This window comes from Perna viridis, chromosome 3 (genome assembly GCF_037379345.1).
Source record: "Perna viridis isolate PV_CMFRI_1.1 ecotype Kerala chromosome 3, ASM3737934v1, whole genome shotgun sequence".
Classification (NCBI taxonomy): Eukaryota; Metazoa; Mollusca; class Bivalvia; order Mytilida; family Mytilidae; genus Perna; species Perna viridis.
Genome location: NC_142447.1, coordinates 20,463,859 through 20,481,187, shown reverse-complemented (window position 1 = coordinate 20,481,187; position 17,329 = coordinate 20,463,859). Strand labels below are relative to the sequence as shown.

Genomic DNA, 17,329 nt, shown 5'->3' with positions numbered 1-17,329 from the left:
TCCAATCCTGCTTATAACTATGTAAATGCTTCATAAACATATCATTACCGTGATATTACGAGAAATTGTTGAGCCCACCATTTTCCATTAAAAATGCCTGTACAAGGTCAGGACTATTATGGCTGTTTCCAATTTTCCGCTTTTCGATATTGCCATATGTTATAAGGACATTTTTACAATTTTGTCTTTATTGACTATTGGTTAAGTTTATCAGACCGATAATTGTGTTATTATCCATACTTAACATCAATATAATACAAATAATCTGTTTAACATGGATACATTTTGTACAATGTAAACTCCAATTGAGCAGTTTACAATTCATATATGGGTTGAAAAGGAAAAAAATAATGGACTAGAAATAAGTACATATAGTGATAAATTAAAACAAATCAAGATGTTGCTATATAAACAAGGAAATGTATCTAAAAAATAACGATATTGTACTTTTGGTACAGATGATCGATTACAGTTGAATCCACTTTCGAACTTTATCTATCTAATTTATTTCAATAATCACCCCAACGAAAACTTTACCTTTTAAGTGTAGAAAAATACTTTAAAAGTAAAAAGGACACTATTAGTTAAAAACGTTAATAAAGTACATAAGATAAAATTTTATTATAGATAATAACAACATTTCCAACTTTGATAAATGATGCTCAAATCAGTGACATTGCATATTACAATTTTATTGGTTAAGAAAAGTGTTTACGTAAAATTTCAACATTATTGAAAAATGGTATAAATGTGCAAAATAAAAATGAATTGCATCACTTGTCAACAGCTGATTAACAATGTGGTAAGATTATATTTTATTATCAATTTCTAAATTAAGTTTTGCTTTTTCGTAATACAATGCACTTTTGATATATTGCATAAAGTGCTTTTTTTTTTATGGTAAAAGGGATTGTAATTGCTCTTAAAAAGTCAGTAGTATGACAATATGCTATTGAGCTTATTGAGTTGTTGGTATTTCTCTTTTCCTTTTGTTTATATCTTCAAATTTGTTACATTTCCTTATTTAGATATTTGTTTATATGAAGTTTAGATACATAGTATATTACAGATAGATGTAGAATTTATGTTCAGATTTTAAATATCTGTAAAGGGAGGGTAAATAATATCTACATAAATATGTTAAGTTTCATTTTTCTATTTGATAATGTTTCCGTTTTATATCCGTTGATACTCCAATGGGAACAAATTGTGCTCTGATACTTGCATACGTATAAATTAACTCGTATGAGGATAAATTTATAACTGATTTTACCCAAGAAATCAACATTGTTTAGCACGATCCTTTGATTTCAGCTCTCGTTATATATATATGTGAAGTTTTTATCATTAAACAACCTTCATTTGTGGATTTTTACATAACATCTTAACCCCCAACGAATTTAGAATAAAGGACAATACAGACACTCAGCATTATTTCCTGGCCTTCTCTTAGAGACCGATGCGAACCTAAGACCAAACTATACGACAACGCGATGACTTCTTTTATCTGTGGCAACATTTCTTCTAAATGTTAATGATCCTCATCATGAACTATTGGATCGTTATAGTGTATGCATGTGCACATGGAAAACGATTTGTTCACCGTGTTATAAGTTTCCTTTCCTCTTTCGTTTAACGTTGAAGTGGCATTTTATGAGCGACTCGGTGGGTGTTTCTAGAAAAGCAGCGAACACCAAGCTTACTTTAGGTCTATACTCTGAGAGCAGATGTACTTCAAAAGATTTTAGTGAGTTCTCGTTTGCTTTTTGTGCGTTTTATTTGTTCATGTTCTTTGATGTGTGTGTATCAATTCATTAATGTCATTCGTTATCATTTTATAAATTACTGTTCTAATGCTGGTTCCTTTGATTTCCTTTTGATAATTCTAAATACTGAATGAAGTATTATTTTATTTTGCATGTTGGTTTGAAGTATATTTGTGCTATTTATATGTATTAAAAATGAAAATGAATAGGATATTATTTGATGACATGATAGTACTATGATGAAATGTTCATATAATAAATTACTGATATATATATATATAGTAGTAACAAGAGACATACAAGAGGAAACTGTAACTTGATCAGCTATGTTCTTTCTTAAAATACTAAAACACTATGCGATTTTGTATGCAAAGCGAATATTATTAAGTTTTCTAGAGTATTATTTTATTTTGCCCCATAGATGTACTACACCTTCGTCTTTAATATTGTCGTTTCGTCAAAACAGGATTCAAACAGAAAATGTTAACACAAATGTAATGGCGTACGGAACAATACGATGTAGAATAAAACTTCTTTATCTGAAATTATTTCGAAACACAAATTTTATAACAAATGGTTATAAATTTATTTTTATGGTAAATATAATAAACAAACACCTATTGATCTAATATTAGAAAATAGTACAATCTTAAAAATAACTGTTTTTTTTCAGGTCAGTCTGAATTATTTATGTAAATTGCTTTCAATTTAAGCATCCTAAGATCAAGTTTGCTGCTTCCGTTCGTGGCTATGGTAACGTATGCTGCAATCACAGTTGACACGGATGCTGTAATGAAAGAATCTCAGAGACATCTGTTAAAAGATCCACAACCATTCGAACCATTACCTGTACCGTCTCTAGAAAAACTAAATGAATTGCTTCAGCAACAACGTGTTATGTTACAACAGATCTTTGAGAATGACAAAAATGCGGTAGAAAGAGGTAACAACCTTTTATTTATCAATGCATAAAATAGAAAGAAAAAGCATAAAAACTAAGGATTCAGATAAAAGAACACCGTAAACAACATAATAATCACAAAGTAACATAAAAAAAAACCAAAACAAAACAAAACAAAACAAAACAAACAAAAAAATAAACAAACAAACAAACAAATTGTAAAGATACAGGCAATATATACCTACAGGAAGTAGGTGTAAATGGTACAATGAGTGATACTCTGCCACGTTATGGTGTAAAATGGGGAAGAGGAGTAATTACGGGAAACAATATCCCAATATTTTTAATATTTTTATTTACAAAAATGTCATCAAGGGACAAAGACCGGGCAGAGAAAACATTCACATACAACAAAGGACATAACAATAACCAAAATTGTAGGTAAAAAAGCAACAAAAGTAAATAGACTACACAAAAACTGGGAGCATTAACCAGGTTTAGCGTCCTCTGTTTTTTCTAGAAACATCCGCCGAGTTGCTCATAAAATGTTAAGTATTGGGTTGACATAAAGAGGAAAGAAAAAAACTATTAATCGTTGAACAAATCAATTTTCAAGGTGCAGATAGATACACCGTAACTTCCAGACAACTTCTTAATTTATAATTATACTATAGTTATAGCAGCATAACACCATTTCAGAGGCTTAATTGTAACAAGTCTAATGGAGTAGAAAAAGTCGATGTAGTTACGACAAGCACTTGCATAACGTATAAGTTGTGATATAAAACTCCATATGAAGGTATTGAATTACGAAATGGTATAAATGACCTGTGTTTTATGGTACTAAACATCTGTACGAAATTCCAAAATATCATTGATCCGTTATCAAATTATCATCTGGAAACCGTTGGGGGACGGACAGACAGATGGACGGACTAGCAAATGTTAGAGGATATCTCATTATACCTCGCCACTTCGTATAAAATCCACACACGAACTTATATATTACGGTAAGTATTAAGATTAAGAAATAAACATTAAATTGTATGACAAATGCCTGGAATAATGAGTCTGCAGCGTTATCTTTCATACGCAATGAGGCCCTTTATGAAATTTCGGAAAAAAAAATAAATTAAAATTTTGAATTTTATCTTCCTAACACAAATGAATTTGACAATTGTTTTTATGTTTTTAGAAATTGACAATTCATTCGTTTTACCTCAGTTTGAAAATCACTGGTTACACTGTCTTACCATTGTATTATATGAGCGTTTTTAAAACACTAACTGTGTGAAATGTTTTACATATGTTATCGCTATTTTGTTTGAAATCCCTTTGATTTTGCCATACGATAATTTTTAATCTCACGCCAGTCGAGTTAGAATGAAAATTATCGTTTATCTACACAACATACGTGACGTCACGTTGCACTCCGCCGAAAAATAGTCACGAATGGAAACTTTGCAGCGCTTATAAAACTTATGTATTTAGATTAAGAAAACTGAAAATAAGAGAAAACTAATACCTCACACTTCAGCAAAACAGCGATAAACCTGATTATTTAATATTTTTTCAACTCGTTGGAGTTTCTTATGCTCTTCTTGCGAATTTCCCTTTCGTTGAAAAAATATTAAATATTCTAATATGATCTTATAATACTTTTGTTATTAACGACATAATTACATTTTTGAAATTAACAAAGATATATTTTAAGCGACCACAAATTATATACTACAATTACCATGTTTTACATTTCACTTAAATGTGCCATATCACATTGGTAAGAAATACATTACTCGTGCTTTCCAGGTATCGACAAACTAGATGGAAACGAGACAGCTATCTTTGGACCACATCTAATCACTGACTTATCATCCATAAATATCGGCATTGAGGGTTTAATATTCGCTGATCTTGTCCATCGGGCATTAGAATTTTTAGTATCAGAGATTCCACAGATAGACCTTGGGAATAAATTGTTGTAAGTGGATTTTATTGAAGAGCTAATATGGAATTTTTCATGTATTGTTTTTTTCTTTTGTAATAGTCAGTAAACACTAGGTGATGTGCTGAAAAATATATTTATGATATTGACATGCTGAACTAACAATTGGCTAAAAGCGTATAGGTATCAACAACTACCTTACATAAACATTTTTTAAGTTTCAGTTTATATAAGAATCAGTCAGGCAGAGGGTGAAACATGGTATAAAAATCCTCCATTTCGGAAGTGTAATTTGACTACGACAAATTATATAATGTATTTGCAAAATGAGATTCAAAGAAATACAAGAATATTTCCCTTACCATGTTGGTAAATTGAGTCATAGTTTCATTTAAATGCACTGAAAATGAATACTTCAAGGGCAGATAACTATGTCAAAAACCTCATTTTTCTAACATTTTATTTAAAAGAGTAATTAAGGGAGCCAAGGTTATAGCGGTAATCAAAAGAATATAATCTAGGGACAAAAACCAGACATGGGAAACAGATATACACAACAAAGAACATAAAGTAACTAAAATCATACATATAAAGTAACAAAAGCAAATGAGCATATCGGATTCCACTAAAAACTGGAAGAATGGACCAGGTGCACCGATAGGGTAAGCGTCCTCCACCGAGTTGCTCATAAAAAGTCAAGTCCGGTGGAGACGAAAGAGGAAAGGTAAACAAAAAACAGTGAACAAATCAGTTTTCATGGTGCAGATGGATACACCATAACGATCCACGAGTTCATTTTGTAGCAACATAACCCTGGGCAAATCCAGTGATGCTGATGTCAAATAATTTCGTTTTTGAATACAGAAAAATCCTTGAGTGAAATTTTATGGTAAAGTTAGTGGGCTTTTTACATGCATGCTTCCGATTTTTTTTCAAATTTTGCCTGATTCTTACAATAATTTACACTTAATAAACACAATTTGTTAAAACATTGCAGAACAGAGACAGAATTCTTACAAGTAGACGATTTTATTATGAAGCTGCCTAGTCCGAATAATATATCCTTGCCATGTAGATTTCCAATATCTCTAATATGTGACAAGTCGAGAAAGTATCGCACTATAGATGGATCATGTAACAACTTGAACAATCCAATGTGGGGAAAATCCTTTACTCCTTTTGATAGATTCTTAAAACCTCAATATTCAGATGGTAAGTAGATCGGCAACGCAATAAGCACAAAGTCGTTGTTTTGTTACTGTAAACGTATTAATTTTCGCGGTTGCTTATTTTCACAATTGCTAATTTTTTGCGAATGATGTAAAGTGGACATATTCGCGTATCAATTTTCGTAGTTTCAAAAATGATTAATGGTGTATTGTGTTGAGAATTAATTTAGCAGGTTCTATTTTTTGCTGAAAAGGCTAAAATTAGTACGTATACAGTATTTTATTGCAACAAACCTTTTAATTTTCCAGCGAACGAAAGGCTACGATTGGGAATACTGTTCCTGTAATATTTGATGTAAATTTTAAACGACACTATTGCCACGTTATTCAGTTATAAAGTGCATTTGTATCTTTTGATTGTCATTTCATTTCTTGAAAACTGATTTATTCAACGGGTCATAGTTTTCCTTTCCACGTTTGTCTACCCCGGACTTGACTTTTTATGAGCAACTCGGCGGGTGTTTCTAGAAAAGCAGAGGACGCTTACCCTACCGGTGCACCTGGTCTATGCTCCCAGTTTTTAATGGAGTCCGAGTTGCACATTTGATTTGTTACTATGTATGTATGATTTTAGTTACTGTATGTTCTTTGTTGTGTATGTCTGTTTTCCATGTCGGGTCTTTGTCCCTGGATTACATTCTTTTGATTACCGCCAAAACAAACTATAAGTTTAACCGCATACTGATTCATTAAAACTCAAACACACAAGTTGTTGGAGGAAATATAGATGCTTGTGTATTTCAGAGAATAGAGAACTGTTCAGGTTCATATAAACCTCTGACTATTTTACCACTTTCCTGAGTGGTTAACTCATTAGCTCTTGAACAAATATATAAACCAATGAAATTTGATGTGGGCGTGGACAGTTTTTTGTTGTTGTTGTTTTTTGGTACATGGTCCATTTTTATTTTTTTAGAACGTTGCAAGTTCTTCTGATCTTTCTGTCATTGGTTTGTTCATATTTGCTATCAGCTGAGAATAGAGATAATTCGTATCAAAATCTTAGGTTGCGATGACGTGTGCGCGAACATTCGATTCCCCTTTATACTATGTTCATACATATTTACAGGTTTTATTATATTTTGTATATGTAAAAAAAACAAGATTTATTTCACAGCTCCTTGGCGGGAGGTGCAAAAACATGTATGGTGGATTATTCATGTTTCATTTTTCAAACTATCTTTATTATAAAGATTTTATTTTAATGTACTTTTCCAGCATTTGAAACAAAATCTTTATTGCATGGCACTATTTATTATTTATCGCACGAATTGAGGTATGATTAAAAGATCCTGAATAATTTGACAGTTTAAAACTGCTGATTATTTTGTCATATTACTTAAATTATAATAATAAGTTATTGAACGTTTATTAATTTGTTATTTTTGTCTTTTTAGGAGTAAACACACCTAGAACTCACGGAAAATTTCATATCCTGCCAGGAGCTCGTGTTGTATGTAACAAGGTACATACAAAGAGTACGGCTGCAGATCTTGACCGGCCACTTAGCTATTTTACCATGCAGTTTGGGCAGTTTCTTGATCATGATATAACAAAAACAGCACTTTCAAAAGGTTTGTTATTTAGTAGAAGTTCAGATCTGCAATACTGGAAAAGGCCAATATAATAACGACTTTATACAAGTTGAAAACATACACGAAATTGAATAAATAAAGATTTGAAGAAGAAAGAATTAATTTTGAAAATGGGAAAAGAATAACAAAATTTAAAAAAAAAAACTCGTATACCCATTGACACCTTTTGACACACCACATTTATTTTTCAATCTTTAGGCAAAGTTGGAGGTCTACATACAATTTAAAACATATCACGACTTGCATTGACCTGACTACAATTCATAACCGAAGGTCAATCATTTGCATGGCAAAGAACAAATATTATAAAATTTCAAAATTTCAAAAAGAGTGGTATTTAAATTGTCTTAAGCTAAAAAAAAATAATGAGAATTCAATATAAAATGTACATTGCATTTTGATGATTAAATAGAGAAAAACGTTAAAATACACATTAGTACATGTACATGTATGATGATATAATGCAAATCGACTTGTTCATCCTCTTTGTAAGAGGAAAATATATAATTCCCATCCAGTAATGACAAATTGCAGATGTTTATTGTTTTTAAGTGCTATATTGTTTTTTTTTATCTCTATGTTTTATATGTAATTGTGTTTGTTTCTTGTTATAACGCTTAGCAAAAATATATTGATGTCTTTGCATTGCTCTATTATGTCGATTTTAGTATTCGTGTTGCGAAATATCGAATAAACAGATAAAATATTATAATCAATACTATTAACCAAATAAAGGCAGTGTGAACGAGAAAATAAACACTTTACTGTTGATGGAGTCTATCAAATGGATACATTATGTGTACGCTATTTGTTGTTGAAGTAATCTAGGAAACAAAGGTTCGAGCAGAAGTCAAAAGAAAACAATCCAGAATGCTTCCATTGATGTAGAAAACATGTCACTTTGAAATTAAATCAATTTATAAATATTTAAAAGTACTTCAGACCTAATACAACCTGGTTCCATATTACACAGTCAAATTATAGCTTGTTTCAAACATGTTTAATACATGTTGATTGCCTTGTAAATTATTTACCGTCCATTTTGTATATCATAGGTAGCTATCCTCATAATTTAGAGTGCTGTGATCGTAACAGGTATGATACAGATAAACCATATGTATTAATAAAACACATACAAAAGTCACACACAGGAAAGCAAAGCATGGATAAAAGCACATAAACAAATTAATATGTCTATTTTTCCGGCTTTTACATGCATTTAAATTCTTCTTATAATCCACAACACATTTATATATATATTTAAATCAAAGTCTATAATTTTAAGTTTGAAAATAAGATATTGAAAATTGAATTTATCATGGTACATATTTTAATATAATCATAAAATAATCATAATGATAATAATTTGAGAACTAGACAATATATACACACCTTGATCTAGATATTTTAATGCATAAATGATACCCGAGACCCATACATGAAATCATAACTTTTCAATACACTGCCTTTTTCAACAATGTTCTTTATTAACAGATCTTCCAATCCTAACTGCTTTCCCATCACTATTCCATCGGACGATCCGTATTTCGAAAAAGATTGTATGAATTTTGTGCGGTCTGTGCCTTCCCAGGGTCCAACTTGTCAATTTGGTAAGAACGTTCATATGAATGATTAGAGTATTTATTCCTTTTAAGACATGTAAGCACATTTGTATTATTTCCCTAACAATATCTCAAACAAGAGTCTCTTGGGTTTACTTTCGTAAAGTTATGATAAAGTATGAAGATTTTCTAATTTGTCGATGTGTGCGCTTACCCTACCGGTGCACCTGCTCCATTCTCCCAATTTTCATTGCAGTCAAAATTGCTCATTTACTTTTGTTACTTTGTATATATTTTAGTTATTTTATGTTCTTTGTTGTGTTTGTGGTTTTCCATTTGTAGTCTTTATCCCTGGATTATGCTATAATCTTGGTTTCCCTCGATTACACGTTGCTTCTTCGGCTATTAACAATTTTGTTTGTTGACTGTTTTCCAGCGAACACTGGAATGATTGGGAGTGCCAATTAACTTCTTGTCTGATCAGAAAACAGGTCGTCAAATTAGGACAACGAACTTCGTACTGTTGCAAAATTATAAGGAATCGTGATTTGTATTACCTAGTTTCAATAAAAATATTGTAATACCACTGATCAATTGTTACGATATGGTTAAGATATGTAAATCATTACAGTAGTATTAACATTACCTATGGACATTACAAATTCTATCTTTCATGAGTTAAATGGAATTAAATGATCGGCTTATTTTACTAGATTACTTTTTTGTCATTTTAGGTTATCGGGAACAGTTAAATGAGCTGACTCATTGGATAGATGGATCTGCTGTCTACGGATCTACCCAGGCCCAACTTGATAAACTTCTTGACTCTACGAACAATGGTAAAAATGAAAAAAATAAAAAGCATAACATTTTTTTAAATATATGCACGCTCAAAAGTTTATAAAATTATAAACTTACTAGCTTCATATTCAAAATGATTTTGTTTTAAAATATATCTTGAAATCTTAGTTTGCCATTTACATTTCTCATGATGTATGCCGTTTCAATATAAAATGAGTAAATTGTCAAAAAGTATTGATCTTTAAAATGTAATTTCATCGTGTGCAGATATCTGCTAAATAGTTGTAATGCTGTCTGCGTGGTACAATCAATGATACCATAAGGGAATATGGAGTCTTTCAATGACAACATGTACATATAGACTGTCCGATTGTCAAAGAAAAAAAAATACGCATAATGTCTTTTTTTTAGAACAAGCGAGCATTATTACTTTTTCCTTTTGTTATTTTGCTGTTTGTTAAAATATGTGCAAAACATTTATCAAATTTGTACTCCATGTTGTGTCAATTCCCGGACACTATATACCTACACAGTGCGCTTTAATATGTTCCTTTAATAAGGTAATTGGCAGTTGTTTTCTTTTTCTGAATTTGTTTTCTTTTATTTTAATATCTTTGTCATTCTGTAATTTGTAAAGTATTAATTAAGATTTTCTGTCTTTTTGTCCATGTTTTCTTTACCAATGCTATATACATAATATTAATTGTCCAAATCTGTATCCAATGCTGTATAAACCTAAAACTTCTTTATCACCCCAAGTAGCCCATGGTTAGGAGGATCAACCGTGCCCCCACCCACTCATCAACCAAATTATGAATCTGCGCTATCCTTATACCTCCAATTTACAAACCTTTGACGCCAAAAAATAAACTGAATCATTTTGTTTATACTTTTTGGCTATTTTTATACCATGTTGAGGCAAAAATCAATTTTTATAAGTTTTTTGATTATTCGAACTTTGTCTACAAACCGAAGTAAATAAACTTATTGATACAAAATGTAGTCCAATATCTCAGCTTTACAACGGTATTAAGAAACATCGACGTTAAATTAAAACGTCTCAAATTTGGTATCAATCGGTAGGTAATCTTGTTTTCTATATGAGTAAACCACGACCCCAATTTTGCAAAGAGAATTTTCAAAACAAGTTAAAAATATTACCCGTACCCCTGAAACAAATGGCCTCACTATCAGACAGAATTCTCATTCAAAGCACACCGACCGACACTGTTAAACGCATATTTTAGTTAAGCTTTGATTCAGCATGTGAAACAAATATAATGTTCATCATATCATATATTTAACCATACTTAAAGTATGGTCTGTGAAGGACTGTGATATAAGTTATGTACTATATGTCTAGGGGTGTAATAATGGTTCTGTAAACTTACTAATTTTGCGATGTACTAATTTTCGCTATTTTTCGCAGTGGAAAGAAATTCGCGAAACATAATATACCCGAAATTGAATTTAAACATAATTTAATGTAATTTTTTTTATTGCGAAAATTGACACCCCCCGAATATTTTCACTTGAAAGAAATCTTATAGGGTTTAAAAACACTTATAATCATTTAGAAACGAGTTATATTTTAATCTAAATATATAATATATGGCTTTTTAACATGGCCTAGTTAGCTAATTGTTTTTGTTTTTGTATTTGTTTTGGTTTGTTTATGTTTACAGGTAAACTGGAAGTATCTAAAGGTGACAAACTTCCTTTGGACGATATTAATGAGTCTGGATGCATTTTGAATCCTGGTGAAAAATGTTTCCGAGCAGGTAAACATCAAAACACAACCATGTTCCTTGCTTAAACTCGTGGATCGTTATGGTGTATCCATCAGCACCATGAAAACTGATTTATTCAACGGGTCATGGTTTTCCTTTCCTCGTTTGTCTACTCCGGACTTGACCTTTTATGAGCAACTCGGCGGGTGTTTCTAGAAAAGCAGAGGACACTTACCCTATCGGTGCACCTTGTCCATACTCCAAGTTTTTAGTGGAGTCCGAGTTGCTCATTTGCTTTTGTTACTTTGTATGTATTATTTTAGTTACTTAATGTTCTTTGTTGTGTATGTCTGTTTTCCATGTCGGGTCTTTGTCCCTGGATTACATTCTTTTGATTACCGCTATAACGGTTCCCTTGATTACTCTTTTAAATAATAATTTCGAACCAAATGCATAAAAAAGGAAAGCACTAAAGACACGCACAAAAAAATAAAAAAACAAAAAAACAAAAGAAAAAAGATAGTGAAACTGTATATTATTTATTTATTTAAACATATAAAACATACTTTGTGAAAGGTCTTCTTGTCTTTACTTTCAAATATGTTAGAATAACTATCTTATTTATTGCATTTACTAGAAAGTGATAAGCCCATGATATCCTTGGATATTAATTAAAGGTCTTTCTAAAAATCTGACAAGAGGTGGTTCATTCATGTCAAAAACCCGCAAATTTACTTTGATTTCTCATTACTAAACATATACAGACAACATAATCACCACTCTTTGTCATTCGATTGGATGTTGCACCCCTGAGATAATAAAAATATACCGTGTTTAAAATTGGCTCTTCGCTAGAGTTATCGTTCCTCAATCGGTTGAATTACGTTGGAGATGAACATACTGTATTCTCGAGAATACAAATCTTAATATAGAGAGGACTAACGTTTCGATATAATATAAAAGTAGCACATTTTGACTCAGCAGACTTTGTTTCGTGTATGTTTCTGCACTATAAATCACTCCTGTCATTGGTAGTGTCAGAATTTTATTTAGATTGGTACTTAAATATGTTGTATTTGACACGAATGCAGTTAGCAATATTTCTTCAACTGCCCTTTTGATTTATATACTATATATCTTAAAGCAACAACCTTTGATTAAAGAAAACATTAAATGAAATTATAGGTGATGTTCGAGCAAACGTACAGCCTGGACTTAGCACACTACATACTATTTGGGTGAGAGAGCACAATAGAATAGCAGATCACTTCATTTCAAAGCCAGAGTGTTACAACTGGACAAGTGAACAAATATTTGAAGAAACAAGAAGATATGTCATAGCTGAAATTCAGCACGTTACCTACAACGAGTTCCTTCCTAAACTTATAAGTGAAGACGTGAGAAAGGCTTTTGATCTCGTTCCTCTTGAATCCGAATATTATTCTGGCTATGATCCTACAGTTAGGCCAATGATTCGAAACTCTTTCGCGACAGCGGCTTATAGGATGGGTCACAGTTTACTGAGGGATCATTTGTTTCATGCTGGTAATTCAGCTCATGAACTTCACAAACACTTTAACAAGCCATCACTAGTATATGCAAACGACGGTATAGAACATTGCGCGAGAGGTTTATATACAAATACAGCACAAAAAATCGATGAAAAAATGACAACTGAAGTTACTTGGAAACTGTTTGAAACCTTGGCAAAAAATGGAGGAGACTTGGCAGCATTTAATATTCAGCGTGGTCGTGATCACGGGCTTCCACCATATGGTGCCTTCCTAGATTTCTGCACTGGAATAAAGATGCAGCCAGATAACTTTGAAGCTGGTGTCAAAGAAGGCCTTTTTTTCCACACACAAGAGAAAGCAGACCAATTAAAATCTGTTTACTCGTAAGTTGTTTGCCAAGCATAAGATGAATAGCACTATGTACAAAACAATAAATTGCATATTAATCAAAAGCCAAACTCATTCTATTACCTACAATTTCTGTAGAGCTCACAAATAAAACTTCAACTCTAATGATCTAAATGCATTAATATGCATTTTAGATTACCCATTTAGTTCAATAGCTTTGATATTGACTGAAAAGATATTCAATTCAGATGTTTCAAATAGGATGCACAGAAATATCAAACAAATGTATGAGAGATATAAAATGGATTTCTCAGTGGAGTATAATCATTTAGTGTATGGTAGTAAAATTATAAGAAAACAAAATTCATTCAGATTCAAAAAACTGTTACATAATAATAGTAATAAGCAGTTAATGAGACAAAAATGAAACAAAATACGCAGTGTATTTCAAACTCCTTGTTACACTGATGGAAGCTTTATATGTACTGTGATAAAAAAGCAGGTGCAAAATTGCATCATCGATAAAAACCATTAAAATACCGTGAAAGTACATGTATTCGTGGGTACCAATTTTCGTGGTTTAGGGAACAAATATTAGCTCGTGGATTCTTGAATTCATGGATTTATATCTCTAACAAACAAACGAATGGGAAATTTCTTTTTCGTTGGGAACCAAATTTCGCGGTTTACCAAACTCATGAAAACCACAAAAAGTGGTACCCAACGAACAGTAATAAGTAATTGTTTCTTCTCATGACTGACTTTTTTGTCAAGTTAGAATAATGTGCAGTACATCTTCAGAGTAATTAAGCCATGACGTAGACACAATGTTGCAAGGAAGTCCACGTAGACCAAAATACATGTATTTCCACCATTTCATACATTTAAAGTATAGTTTGTTAGAATTTGACTAACCTGTATCAAAGCAACAAATTGATTTGAATAATAATACAAATTTTGTAAAGCTACATGTATTACCTGGCATCCTGATTTTCAATTTATCGTTTTCTGTTTTAAGTATAGATTAATCTTAACGTTATTAATTAAGTTTTTATTTTCATATACTTGTGTTTTAGGAGTACTTGCGACATCGATTTATTTCCTGGTGCAATGACCGAGACTCCCTTACCTGGTGGAAGATTAGGGCCAACCTTTACATGCATACTGGCGTTACAGTTCAACGCTTTGAAAAAAGGCGATAGATTTTACTACGAAGGAAACCCTCCTCTTAACCCACATCCTTTCACACCAGAAGAGTTGAATGGTTTACGTCCAATTACAATGGCAAAAATAATTTGTCAAAATACAAAAATTGACAAATTACCAAGAGATGTTTTTCTAGAGCCATCAGAGAGGTAAATAAATGTAATGTTATTTCATAAAAGAAAATGTGTATATAATTATTGTGATTATACTTAATTTTTTATACTAAGTATTCGAACAATTTCATTGCAATAGGAAGTACCGAGTTGAGACTTCAGACAGAAACAAATGTATATATTTGTAATGAAATTATCAAAGAATTTACAAGGAAATTTACAAGAAAAATATCAATGAAATTACCAAATCGAAAATAAATAATGGGTTGTTGAGAAAAGGAGTGAAAATAAACCATACTGGGCGAAGGACTGAAACTTTTTGGTGTGCTATATAGAGTTTTTTGTGACTAGTTACGGTAACTTTTTTTTTGTTTATTTCTTGTTATTTTTGTTTTATATGCTATGGCTATGTACTGTGATTCTTAAATTGGAATATTTAGTGTACGTAGTTTATATCATACCTTGTAGCAATCCTGAAATTTCATGTTCCGAGTTATCAAACATCTGCTTCCCGAAAAATGGTGGATGGGGAGACTGGCAAAGATCTTGCTGTAGCTCTTGTTGTAAAGTCGAGGAGTTCCGAAAGTGCAATAACCCACCTCCAAACGAATGTGGTAAATCGTGTGAAGGGTACGACTACAGATTCAAATTTTCGTCTCTTGGTGGATGTAACTGTCATACTGGATGTTAAAATGGATGTCACTAAACCGTTATATACAGCGTTTAAATCATTGAAATACGTTTAGCGGATCATATCTTTTCGTGGATCAGCCTTGATTTTTTTTATACAAAATTGTGTCTTTTATTTTGTGTGTCTGACAATGTCAATATTTCTAATGTCTTTGTCATTTTTCAGATGTTAGTGTGACAGTCGTAATATCCGATATATCTCAAATCAGTATTTCATGTCATATTTTGTCAATTGTTACAATGCAATCTGCTGTAAATGCAACCAAGCATTCAAATATTTTCAAAAAGATTAACCGCTCGAATCGTTGTTCCCTTGACAACCCTTTTAAATGATTTGTTACCTCGTGCTTACATTTCCGTCCAGGTATAATGAACTATATTTTCTTATATTTTGTTAGATGACTTTTATTTGCCTTTCACATTATGAAGTACTGTCTTATTTATTTATGTTTTATTTTTTTTTTTTTTGCATAAACATGTTATACATTTGTTTATCATTTACATAATTTAAAAACAAAATAAATCATTATGTCTGTAGTTTTAATTTGTTTAAGTTTCATACAGTCTCTTTATTTACATAATGATAAATACAATCTACTTGATGATTTCAAAACAAATCACAGATATCTATGAACATTAATTTAACTGTCTGCTAGAAAAGAAGGCGTCATGTAGTGATCAGTCATTTTTTTTCCGCCTTCAGTAAAATACAATACTGTCCGATCATATTAAAGACTGATTTATAAATAAAAATCATTTTTGAAATTCAGAATGTGTCAAAATGTGTCATAAAACTAAACTCTGACAAACTATATTCTTGTTCGTTGCAGAATGCAACGAATTCCTTTTTCAACATTAAGAATCTACCTCTTTTGGAACATATGAAAGTATTTCAATACCATAGTTGGAATATGGGCTATTCGGACGATTTCAATTCAATCTTTGCCTTTACTTGGTCCACAAATCGGCAATATTATCCTTATCTTTTCAGTAAAAATCCATGTAAGAAACAGGCATATTTTATAACTAAAATGATCGATCTTTCTCATAGAGAATCTTTGAAAAATGTGTATGTATTCTTAAGTTCAGTTTTAGTGTGGTGAGTTAAGTTTTCACTATTCTAAACATCCAATTTCTTTTCCCACTTTTTAGATACCTCTAATATTTGTATGATTCAAAATGAACAGGTACTTGATTATTTTATTAGAATTTGAGGCATTTTCCATATTAGTTGTTTATCTTTTTTCATGTTGGCAAGTAAATTGATATAGCTTCAAACAAAATTGTTTGTGTTGAAACCGATACTATTATCCCATTGGGAACATGTATGAACCAGACTGGATTTAAGTACCTTTAAGTACCAGTACATAATAATCACGTCATTTTGGACCCTATATAACAGAAAAAAGCGAGGTACAAAGTAAATGGGTCTCAATTTGTCACATCATTGTATGTATGATTTTAGTTACTTTATGTTTTTTGTTGAGTATGTTTGTTTTCCATGTCTGGTCTTTGTCCCTGGATTTCATTATTTTGATCACCACTATAATCTTGGTTCTCTTGATTCCTCTATCAAAAACATGCAAGCACCCGCGCGGTTATAAATAAACAAATCACATAGTCTAGCATATGCTTTTACCATAACATTTTATACAGTAAATTAACGGAAGAAAATAAGATTTACACTAAACGACAAAAGATTATTACAAGTATCACAAGTAAAGAAATATGATCAATAAATCATATTTAATGTAAAAAAAAGTTGGAAAATTAAGTTGAAGAAAGGTTATATAATTGTAAAACATACATTTAAACTGAATTTATCATTATTACCACTATAACCGATGTAGCATAATCCGGCCTGGGTAATTGGTCACATGTAACGAAAAAGTTAAATAACTCGATTAAAATGCTGACTAAATTCCTAAT

At 31.3% G+C, this 17,329-nt stretch overlaps 1 protein-coding gene across 1 annotated transcript; it reads left to right on the top strand.

Moving 5' to 3' along the window:
- The first annotated feature begins 742 nt into the window (after positions 1–742).
- LOC148621383 (salivary peroxidase/catechol oxidase-like) lies at positions 743–15,937 on the top strand. Its single transcript, XM_088575670.1, has 12 exons — positions 743–802; positions 2,480–2,709; positions 4,477–4,648; positions 5,610–5,824; positions 7,239–7,415; positions 8,492–8,531; positions 8,931–9,046; positions 9,733–9,837; positions 11,485–11,580; positions 12,715–13,426; positions 14,468–14,746; positions 15,179–15,937. Exons 1-12 carry the CDS (start codon positions 798–800, stop codon positions 15,399–15,401), a joined length of 2,370 nt encoding a protein of 789 aa, XP_088431796.1. The 5' UTR covers positions 743–797; the 3' UTR covers positions 15,402–15,937.
- Positions 15,938–17,329: the final 1,392 nt, after the last annotated feature.